This window comes from Pyxicephalus adspersus, chromosome 3 (assembly GCF_032062135.1).
Source record: "Pyxicephalus adspersus chromosome 3, UCB_Pads_2.0, whole genome shotgun sequence".
Lineage (NCBI taxonomy): Eukaryota > Metazoa > Chordata > Amphibia > Anura > Pyxicephalidae > Pyxicephalus > Pyxicephalus adspersus.
In genome coordinates this window covers 2,880,579-2,892,636 of record NC_092860.1, presented here as the reverse complement: position 1 = coordinate 2,892,636, position 12,058 = coordinate 2,880,579, and the positions used below count along the sequence as shown (strand labels likewise).

Here is a 12,058-nt window from a genome sequence, read left to right as displayed (position 1 = left end):
CTAAACATATTATTAGGCAATGTGGTGTCAGTTACTGTATAAAATCCTCACTGTGAGCTAATCACAAACAAAGGAAAAAAAAATCTTTATGGAGCCCGGACATTCATTAACTTCTGGAGCAAGCTGTGCTTTGATATGCAAAAAGAAACAACTGCAGAGTTTGTCTTGGACATTAAAGAGTTACAAGAAGTTGCAGAAGAGCTCCGTCCTTAAGATCAGCCACAACCCCAGCTGTGTTTAGCAAAAGATTTCTTCTCTAAAGGTGCGTACACACTTCCAATTTTTATCGTTCCAATCGAACGACGAACGATCGATTGGGCAAAAAATCGTTCGTAAAAAAGTAACCAACGACGCCGACGAACGAGGAAAGTCGCTGGAAACGAACGACCGGACCGACGGATCGGATTGGACGACGATCGTTGAACATCGTTCGTGTGTACGGTCGTTCGTTGATCGTCCATGTTGAGAGCATGCGTGATGAACGAACGTCCGTTCACTTTCCTGTCGTGCACATAGTTCCTCTATCGTTCAAACGATCGTATCTATTGTGTGTACAATATCTACGAACGATCGTGTCGTTATCTCTATGTGCAGGATCGGTGCTATACGATCGTTCGTAGATATCGTGCAGGATCGTTCGTCGTTCGTTTTCCAACGATAATAATTGGAAGTGTGTACGTAGCTTTAGTCATGCAATCCTCCCCCGCCAAGCCTCTGTTTTGCACACAGTAAGCAGGAAAGCCCGTTCATATCTAGGAGGCGTTCGTATGTCCCTAACCCGGGGAATACCTGTATATAACCTAATTGACTTTAAATATATCTTAAGCTAAATATGTACTCTGTTATGTCATACAGATATTTGGTATGTTTCTGTTGTAAATATTCCTCTTTTTCTGCTCTTTCTATACATCTGCACACCCCTGAAGAAGCCATTAGGTGAAACGCATCGGGCTACAAGGCGTTATTCAATTTATAAAGCTAAAATGTTCTCTGATTTATACTTATTATCAACCTGCTGCCTGGTGTCGGTCATTCCAACCCTATCATGCTTATTGGGAGTGGGTAACCCTGACTATATTTATGTATTACTGCATGTAAGATTTATATTACAGAGCTGAAATACACCTTTATATTCGAGCCACAGAAATCTCCTCCCTCTTTTTTTAATATGTACTATCAATATTTACCCCATTTCCAATGATCCATATCTCCTTGTTGCATAGAAAACCAAAGATAAATAGATATACCAGACTATATTCCTACACCATAATGGTAATTGCAGTACCCAATAAACAATATCACCAAGGTGAATCATATATCATAAAATTATTACCACCAAAACACCACAAGCTCATGATTTTGCATGCACATAGGACAACAGAAAATCTGACATTCCCTGGTAGGAATTAATTACTGCCAGTGAATGGTTGAGGGAATATCAGATTCTTTGTTTTATAAATTGAGCCCATAGTGATATGATTGCACAGACATTGTTGTCACCATCAGGAAACCTGCCCAGAAAAATGCCATGCAGCCATCGCACGTAGACAAGAAGTGGATGTAAATGGGAAATTATCAGCAGTGAAATGATATAAAAATAAATATTTTTTATTTTAAAAAGTGCAATTGAATTGGTTTAGGGTTCATATAAATTTAATTGCCACTATGTCATGAGTGTCATGTTATTGTAGCAGATCCATGTTACATTTTTCAGGGCTGAGGTTAACAGATCAATAGATGATACAAGTCAATGTGATATCTGAGAGTGCTGACTCTGTGGGGTAATCAGTGCTGCCACCCAGAGACCCAAAGAGATACTACAACTTCACCCTTAGGGCCGTTTCAGATCTGCTGAGTGTTCTGCAGCAGGGCCAACTGTGGCCCCAGTGGGAGATACTGGGAATTATTTTTGCATGCTGCGGTTTAAGAAAAGCAGTTTCATTCTTTAGGTATAAAAAGGTTCTTACCCATTCCATTTCTTTGGATATGTATAAGACCGGCCATATGTAATATTTATATCTCAAGACTGCAGACAGGTTTATTAATGGTATTTTTTTATATTTTTGGTATTGATGTTTTATAAATTTTAGGGAAAATCTTCCCCTTAAGTGAGGAGAATTCCCCTTTTAGACAATCCTACCTGTACCTCACGGACAACTCCAAGGGCTCATTTACATTTACTTCATGCCGTTTAATGCATTTTTGAAAACACATGCACTATGGTATAGGTGTTGTTATGCGCAGCACAATCTTCTCTCCATTAACTGACAAATGTATGTTCACTGGTTCACCCATCTAATACTCCCCTGAGGAAGCCACTAAGCCGAAACGTGTCAGTAAAAGAGACTTAAGGATTCCGTTTCATGAAATTCTAAGTAACTGGTCCTTTCTATAGAATAAATAGGATAATCTTTACTTTAAAAGACGTGCTTGTTTAGTTTCATTCCTCCTGATATCGTATGATACATAAAGATGAGAGGCTTTAACAATCTGAATATTTGTATTTTATTTTGTATGCAGCATTTACCATGTATATCTATAGCCACAAAGGCAATAATATATATAATGCAACTAAAAAAACCTAATCACCACAAAAACCTCAAATCTAGTTTTAGGGGTTGGCTTAGGACACAAAAGAATCTTTCTTGAAGAATAGTGATACCAAACCATACAAATGCTACCCTGTATCCAAATTACATTGCAGCAAGTTATGCAGCATAATTAATTTATTCCAAGTTTGGATTCCCCTTTGACTCCAAAACATTTGGCTAATATGGCAACAATTTGCTGGATTCTCCTGATTTTGCCAAAATTTTAGTGCAAATGGAATCTATCCCTTTTTCTCCCTACAAGTAAGCACTATCTATTGTAAGAAAGAGTTCTTGTTGGCTTAAGAATAACTCTGCTTACTGAACTCAACCAATTATCTTTTTTACTGGCAATGTCCTATTAGTACAAATTTAGTGTCTTCTCCACCCCCTGAGATTTACAATATGGTTCCCTAGTGATGTAGGTTGGGAATGCAGGGTGAGACCCTTCTAAAGGGTAATAAAGCCCCCTCCTCCTTCTGGGGGTTAAAGAATGACAGTGAAAGGAGAGGCCATTGTGTGATTTGGAACAAGATGCAGATGTACAATCATAGCCAACATAAGCAAATCTTGGATCATGCCAATAGAAACCGACCGGTGTGAAGGAGCAGATCAAGTCATAGAATAAATTGGAAGAGAAGCAACTTAAGGGCTCATTAAATGGTGACCCAACACATCGACTAGAACCAGAAACATTGTATTTGTAATTTTTTACTTGAGTATTCCATGCAGTTGTACAATGGTAAAGGGTCGGTCAGGTGCCAAGTGCATTGTACCTGTGAAGCTTCTGATCATCTGTTTCATAGTTGGTGCTTTGCTATGGACACCATTCCTACATGCAGAGACCCCCCAAGGATCCAAGTTCAGCGTGGGGTCTAAACTGTTACATGGGGAAACAAGAGAACCGGGTATTGCCGACACCAATGATGATGATGATGATTGCTCCAGTGACCATGGATGGAGTACTGAGGTCCTCCTACATTGTCCTCCAACCTGCAGGTGCTCCGGAACTCATGTGGATTGCTCTGGGGTTGGATTATTGGTTATCCCTCCGGCCAAGGAGTTCCCACCAGATACTGTCACCATGTGAGTAGTTGTATTTATTATGTTGTTGTACAAGTCAGATTATGATATTTAGGTTGTAGATGGAACCTGGCATCTTTTATGTCTTGGATATACTCCAACAATGAGATTTTTCTGCTATACTTCTCAACTCTCTTACATTGCAGCTTCTCTTGTTACATTCTCCATAATATAAAATACTTATACTCCATAATACAAAATATTATTCCATACTATAAAATACTAATACTCCATAATACAAAATAATACTTCATAATATAAAATACTTATACTCCATAATACAAAATAATACTTCATAATATAAAATACTTATACTCCATTAATACTCCATAATAGAAAATAATTATACTCCATAATAGAAAATAATACTCCATAATACAAAATAATGCTCCATAATACAAAATAATACTCCATACTATAAAATACTTATACTCCATAATATATAATACTTATACTCCATAATAGAAAATAATACTCTATAATACAAAATAATACTCCATATTACAAAATAATGCTCCATAATATAAAATAATACTCCATAATACAAAATAATACTCCATAAAATAAAATACTTATACTACATAATATAAAATAACTAATCTACAACCCCAGGAGCGCACCAATAGAGACTCCAGAAACTATTAGACGGTTTATCTTTGGAAGAATAACAATTTAATCGAGGCTGTATAGGAATACCCAGCAAAGCCGCTATTTCTTGTATCTGCAGCCTTGAAACTGCTACCTTTCATTTTCTCATATCTCCTGGTAAAGTTTTGACCACAAATTCAGGTCAATTACTAGTTCCGAGCAATCACTCATTGCAACCAATTATAAATCAGTTACCTGATGCAGAAAATTGATATTTGATTTCCACGGGTCACTATGCTTTGCATATGGTCATTGCATATTGTAATACTTTATTTATTAGTCAGCTTTGCTGCTTTACAATCTGTTCCTGAATTTTGATAGCTGCCAGTGCATGTTGAGACTTTTATTAGAGCTTCCAGTTTATTGTGCCACCTGATTGGTCACACATTGCCATCTTCTGATATTCGTTACATCATTTCCCTCTTTCTCACCCATTCCGCTCTTTTTCCAACACTGTGTGGGATTTGGCAGGGGAGATAGGAATGCAGGAATGCCATTCAATACTGCAGCCTTTTAATTCTGAAAGCATGTGAATGTGATTTATGCCTGGCAGGGGTGGGTTACAAAATCCTGCCACCTTTACAAACTAAACACACAACTCATCACATGCACAGATTATTATTAATACATTTTTATTAAACAGGATTTATATAGCGCCAACATATTACACAGAGCTGTACATTAAATAGGGGTTGCAAATGACAGACAGATACAGACAGTGACACAGCAGGAGGAGAGGACCCTGCCCTGAAGAGCTTACAATCTAGGAGGTGGGGGAAGTATCACACAATAGGAGGGGGATATGGAATGGTGGGAAGTAGTGAGGGTTTAGGAGACAGAAGAAGAAGGGTAGGTGAGGGGGAAGTGTTGGGTTCTCTCTTTTAAATGAGCAGAAAGTAGGAGCAAGCCGAATAGGACGAGGAAGACCATTCCAGAGAATGGGGGCAGCTCTAGAAAAGTCTTGGAGCAGTGCAAGTGATGAGGTTATGAGTGAGGAAGTCATTAGTAGGTCATTGGAGGAGCGAAGAAAGCGTTCAGAAAGATAAGTGGAGAGATTTGAAGGCAAAGCACAGGAGATGAATTTGATTCTAAGGTGAAATGGAAGCCAATAAAGAGAACTACAAAGAGATGCAGCAGAAGAGGAGCAGTGGGAAGGATGGGTATGGGGTAGGTAGGTGGGAAGGCTGTGTATAAGAGAGGAGGAGGTTACAGTAGTGCAGACGGGAGATGATAAGAGCGTGTACAAGGAGTTTGGTGGTCTCAGGGGACAGGTAGGGGTGGATTTTGGAGATGTTGCGTAGATGAAAGTGACCGGACCTGAAAATGTTCTGAATATGAGGGGTAAATGAGAGGGCAGAATCGAAGATGACACCAATTCGTAATCTAATGTAAACTTAACTCAATATTTATTGTATAGAGTTGGGTAATATGTTGGTGCTTTAAAAATAAAAGTTATTATTAATCATATTTAACTAATAGGTTAATATATTAATATAAACTCTTACTTTTATCGTCAGCACATCACTATTATTATTGCACAGTATTTTTATCGCCGACATATTACACAGCACAGTACAAAGTCCATATTCATGTGACTAACTGTTGCTCAAAGGAGCTCACAATCTAATGTCCGTACCATAGTCATATGTCATTATCACAGTCTAAGGTCAATTTTGGGAAGCCAAATAACCTAATTGCATGTTTTTGGAATGTGGGAGGAAACCGGAGTACCCGGAGGAACCCCAGACAAACACGAGGAGAACCTGCAAACTCCATGCAGATAATGGCCTGGCCAAGATTCCAACCTGGGACCCAGCGCTGCAAAGGCCGGAGTGCTGACCACTGAGCCACTGTGCTGCACATTATTGCCTACTGTTGGCCCATTTCTGTAATGGGCGGTTTCACTGACCAATCCTATGACACAAGGAGGAACAGACCTAACCTCAACAAAACAATGCCCCCCTTTGGAGGTGAAGAAGATTTTATTTCTAACATTGTCAATTTTCAGGCTCAGGAGGTATCAATATTCAGGGAATGGAGCTCACAGGTTAGTGTTCTCCTGCAGTAAATGTACACGGTGTTCTTCTGCTTCCAAATTTTAAGCAAACAGCAAATCATATTATAGCAGGTGAATAAATATTATCTATGTAAAGACAAAAACATTATTGTGCAAACATTTGTACAGGAAGTAAATGTACACATGAGTGCAGGTACGGGAGATGCTGACACTGCTAAATGTCCGAGCTGCTAAATCATATTTATTACAATTGTTTTTTGTATTTTCCTGCTGTCTGCAGAACATGTTTTCCTTACCATGCTTAAAGCTGAACTCCAGCCTTGCATTTCCTCTTGCACAGTTGCATTATACTGGACTGTGATTAGCTATTCTGCACACTGTAGGCTTCTCGCAATGTGCATTGAAAGCTGCATTCAGCTGGAGAATGTCCAAGCATCGTCTGGTCCTATCCTCCCCAGTCTGACTCTCCCTGGCCCATCAATGCATTGAATTTTAGTTCTTTCATTAATGGAGGCTCGGCATAACCCCAGGGTGGTCAGCGTGCCAATACAGCCTGCCTAAGAACGCCAAGTCCACCAATCTGACAAATGTTCATGTAGACTATAGAGATACAACTCTTCCCAAGAGCCAAGCCACTGCTTGCAGCAGAGCGGAGGTTTCCTGAGAGGAGCAGGGTGCGGTTTTCTTTCTGCTTGCATTGCACAGAGAAGCACAGAGACATAGTGATCACATTGATAAATAGGAAGGAGGAACAAGTAAAGGCAAAATATCAGTTGGTTATAGTTCAGCTTTAAACAGAATATGGGAACTAGAAGTTCTGCTTTCATTCTTAGCAATGGGGAATCTTCGTATTGTGTATAGGGAAAGCAAAGCATCTGCTTCCCTTTAGCCAAGAAGCTTTCTATCCTGAAAAAGTGAAACTCATTTTTATATTATTATTATTATTTAACAGGATTTCTATAGCGCCAACATATTACGCAGCGCTGTACATGAAATAAGGGTTGCAAAAAAAAAGAAAGAGACAGATACAGACAGTGACACAGGAGGAGGAGAGGACCCTGCCCCAAAGAGCTTACAATCTAAGAGGTGGGAAAAGTAACACACAATAGGAGGGGGATATGGAATGGTGGGAGATAGTGGGGGTTTAGGAGACAGAAGAAGAAGGGCAGGTCAGTTTGAAAAGATTGGAAGTGAGTGCAGTTGGAAGTTGGGGCAGCTTTAGAAAAGTCTTGGAGCCGTGCGTGTGATGAGGTTATGAGTGAGGAAGTCATTAGTAGGTCATTGGAGGAGCAGAGAGAGCGGCTTGGGGGGATTTTTCTCTCAGGTCAGAAATGTCAGGTCAAAAAGTGGGACAAGAACTGTGGAGGGATTGGAAGGCAAAGCACAGGAGAGGAATTTGATTCTAAAATAAAATGGAAGCCAATAAAGAGAACTACAAAGAGAGGCAGCAGAAGAGGAGAGGTGGGAAGGCTGTGTATGGGGTAGGTAGGTGGGCAGGCTGTGTATGGGGTAGGTAGGTGGATGGATGAGTCTGGCTGCAGCATTCATAATAGATTGTAGAGGAGAGAGTCGGGTTAGTGGAATACCAGAGAGGAGGAGGTTACAGTAGTTCGGATGAGAGATGATCAGAGTGTGTACAAGGAGTTTGGTGGTCTCTGGTCTCTTGAGTTCTATATTCCCCGGCATGATCCGAATCCTTAGCAAAGTCTTTGAACTGAAAAGGTTGTACAGCTCTAGCTGTAGAACAATGGCGGCTGCATCCTCCGGTGGTCTATTGAACCCATCAATGGCAGGTATGGTAACGTCACGTCAGATCTCATATTGCTCATATCTGACGATTACCTGTATACATTTACCTAATGCAGCTGAGCTGATAAGCATGACGCTCACATTCCTTGGCACTGACGGGCCCTGGTGTTTCCCCTGACTGATAATATAGGAAATAAGATAGCAGAAAGGTTAATTTAAGCATGTAGGAATTACTAAAGCATATGGCATTGTCTGGATAACAGATGACAGCCCTCCCTGCACACATATCCCCACCCATATGTGGTGCATTATGGTGTGTGCACTATGCCTCTGTTTGCATGGTATCCCTGGCAATACTGACTGCTGGGATTACACAGCTCGGGGTATCCGGGCAGCCCCACAGATACACCAAGAATGTTCGGCTTTATTATCCATGGACAATGCTGTAGACAAAATGTTCAGAACTGTGGCCAGTTTTCCTTTGACCTGTCTATCCATATTAAAGTGTCCCAATCATGGGGAGGGTGCAAGGGAGTCACTGTCCTTAAAATGTATCCAAATGCCAACGTTTTATTTTTGCTTTCTGGGCCATTGCTGGGAAGAATCAGACGTCTCTCCGTCTGTCCTGATGATTGTTGTTAGGAAAAGATTAAAAATCCCCAATTTTACCATTTACAGGAATAGAGGAGAAATCTTCCAATAGGGACATCGGATCTGGTGACAACTCGGGATTGCAGCAAATTCAAATGTTTTGCTTTGTTAGCGGTCACCAGAGCGAATAGAAAGAGGAATCTCCCCTGAGATGCAAACAGGAATCAAGAGAAGTGTTAGAACCTCTTTCAGGTTTCAATCACCTGGCCGTGGACATTCACCCATTTTATTCACACTTGTGAGCATTGTCACTTGGCAGAGATTACAATATTGCCGTTGTCACTGGATCAGAAGGAGAAATCTTCCAATCTGTTAATCAGTTTCTGGGACCTGAAAGGGAAAGCAAAGCAAGTTCCAACAATAATACAAAATATTTATATTCATTATAAATAATAATAATAATATATAAATAAAATATATTAAAAAATGTTTTTAGATTCGTTGTTTCGTCTGACTTAAGGCTGCAAAATGCAGAGGTGTTTGGATCGGCTTCGGTTCGATTTAATAATTTTAGCTTTATGAATCGATTTATTGAGTGTTCCACCTGGGCTCATCCCAAACATAAACCAGCACGGTATTATTTTCTATTGTTGTAGTCAATATGTCAGGGCCATGACTTCCAATGTGTGAAATACAACATATTTATATAGCACTGACATAATACACAGCGCTGTACAAAGTCCATAGTCATGTCACCAACTGTGGCTCAAAGGAGCTCACAATCTAATCCCTACCATTGCCCAAGGATAATTTTTAGGAAAGCCAATTAACCTAACTGCATGATTTGGGTAGGAAACCCACACAAACAAGGGGGGAACATACAAACTCCATGCAGATAGGGTCCGGGCCCAGATTTGGAACTGAGACCTGGGGCTGCAAAGCTAGAGTGCTAACCACTGAGCTTAATATTGAAACAGTGGAACACACAAATGAGCAATAAACAAAAACTTCCAAATGGCGCAGAGCCTGGAATGATGGCGGGAGATTATTGAAGTATCAAAGGCAAGTCAGGAGCTACCTCAGCTATCGTGCCTACACCAGGACCTTAGATATCACGCAGACCAACCGACCCCTTCGGGTTCCCATCATTCCAGTGCCATAAGGAAAATGCACAAATTGCCACAACGTATATTTTGTCTGAGCTCACGCTGCAGAGTGCACAGTAAAACAACGCATTTTTGTGCTTTTTTAATGTTTTTTTAATAATTGTTGTGATTTAATAAAGCTCTTCAAGGTTGGAGAGGATAGACTTTTATCAGTGAACCTGAGTGATTCAGTAAACCTGGAATGGATCTGGTCCAGGATTGAAAACATTTGCTAACAAATGGCAAATGACCTTTAAGAAATCCAGGTTTGCTGGATCACCTAGGTTCACCAATGAAAGTGTATCTTCTCCAGCTTTGGAGAGCTTTAATAAATCAGGGCCATTGAATGCTTCCATAAGCTTTTTTATAGATTTTACCAGAAATCTGCACAGCTGCCCCCTATCCAAACTTCAGGCTTTTAATGGGAAATTGGCTTATCTTGTAATTGTCTGCTCAAAACACAAACTTCAAAATGACGAATGAGCCCTGGCACTTCTGGTGTCATTCATTGCACATGCTTTGCAGCACACCAGCGCAATAATGTGAATTGTATTTCACCGCTTCAAAACATGGTGAATTTCCAATTTTACCTCCATTCTGATGCATTGACTGGTAACCAAACGCGCCATTATTAAAGCACACCGGGATAGAAGGATCTGAATGCAGCATGCATGTACACAAGTTTGTTCTGGCTTTGTGTGTGCTCCATAACAGAAATCAATGCAGCGACCATAGGAAAAGCAATAAATTCAGGTTCACACAATCTAGTGAGCGAGGATTGAACATCCAAGGAATTCAGAGAGCCCCATTGTGTTCCAGGAATGTGAGCCGCTATTGTATCCTTTCTGACCATTTACAGCTCAGTAATTGCGCATCAGCATCGCCCTGCACAATGCACCCAATGAACTGACATGACCTGGGAATTGCAGATATTTCTAACAAAGCACAGGAACTTTTATTTCTCCTTGGCTTTTATAAAGCCTTTAAAGCTTGCATTATCATTCCATGTATATTTCAAATAAAAGCAGTGAATGTTCCTGAATTTAACTTGGTATGGAGCATGATGGTGCTCCATACCAAGGACACAATCTGCATGGAGTTTGCAGGTTCTCCCCGTGTCTGCATGGGTTTCCTCCCACACCCCAAAAACCTGCAGTTAGGTAATTGCCTTCCCCCTAAATATTCCTAAGACTACAATATTAACATATGACTTTGGTAGGGACATTAGATTGTGAGCTCCTTTGAGGGACAGTTAGTGACACCACTATGGACTTTGTACAGCGCTACGTAATATGATGGCGCTATATAAATAATGTGTAAATATAATAATAATGGTGTGAGGAGAGAACCGAGTAACAATAAGGAGGAGCTCATAAGTCTGCTCTTTATTCTTTCACTGTCTAGTCACAAGCTGCTTAACTTTTGCTTAACTTCAGAAGAAAAAAAAAAGTTTCTTTAAACCGTAAAACAGTCGTTTCCATATCTGTGTATTTAGCTGTTTGCTTGGATTTCAGCTTTAAAGGAAACATGGAGGCTGGAATTGCCATTTGAAAGTAATACCTGTCCGGTTTTTATACTGATTCCCATTGCACCAATATATGGGGCCAATACCTAGGAACAATTAAACAGATAATGGAATGCAGATGGGCAGAGAGAGGTCATCACTGTGGGGTGGTTCCAGAACAACCTGGGCTCAAAGGAAATGGATTGAATGATGCTGGACATCAGACTGAGGACATCTAGAGGCATACAAAAGTACTGCAGGGAATTTGTTTTTCTTTGTTTTTAATGAGCTATTTATTACTAACCGTGTTTTTTTTTAGCTGGAGTTGTGTTTTAGGTAAAGATCAGTTTGAAGAAGAGTTAGCTTTTTACAAATGTTTGTATCTTGTTAATTTTTTTAGCAATAATAAAACAAATATGTGCTCTTGCATTATTCAGGGACCTTTCAGGAAACCAGCTGACTGTGTTCCGTATGACAGTCCTCAATGAACTCTGGAGCCTCCGGGAACTGTGAGTAGGAAGGGATGGGGGGAGTTGTTTGTATTACAATTAAAGCTGAATGCACGTATAATTCAACCATGAGAAATACATTGTAAATGTATAAAATGAGGATTATGCATCTGCCATTTCTCTCTCGGTGGGATCTGGGGTCTCATCACAAAATACTGCAAAGCTCGGAGGGTCTCACTTCTCCTGCAGATAAAATTGTCTGCAAATTCTAAAGTTTGCTTTGA

The 12,058-nt window shown here is 40.1% G+C and overlaps 1 protein-coding gene across 1 annotated transcript in view; it reads left to right on the top strand.

Annotated features, from left to right (window-relative positions):
• Positions 1–3,327: 3,327 nt before the first annotated feature.
• The window catches only part of LOC140325356 (polycystin-1-like), a 63,032-nt gene continuing 54,301 nt past the window's right edge, over positions 3,328–12,058 (top strand). Inside the window, exons 1-2 of the mRNA XM_072403181.1 lie at positions 3,328–3,674; positions 11,763–11,834. Coding sequence (XP_072259282.1) covers positions 3,328–3,674; positions 11,763–11,834 — 419 coding nt within the window. The remainder of the gene's footprint in view (positions 3,675–11,762; positions 11,835–12,058) is intronic.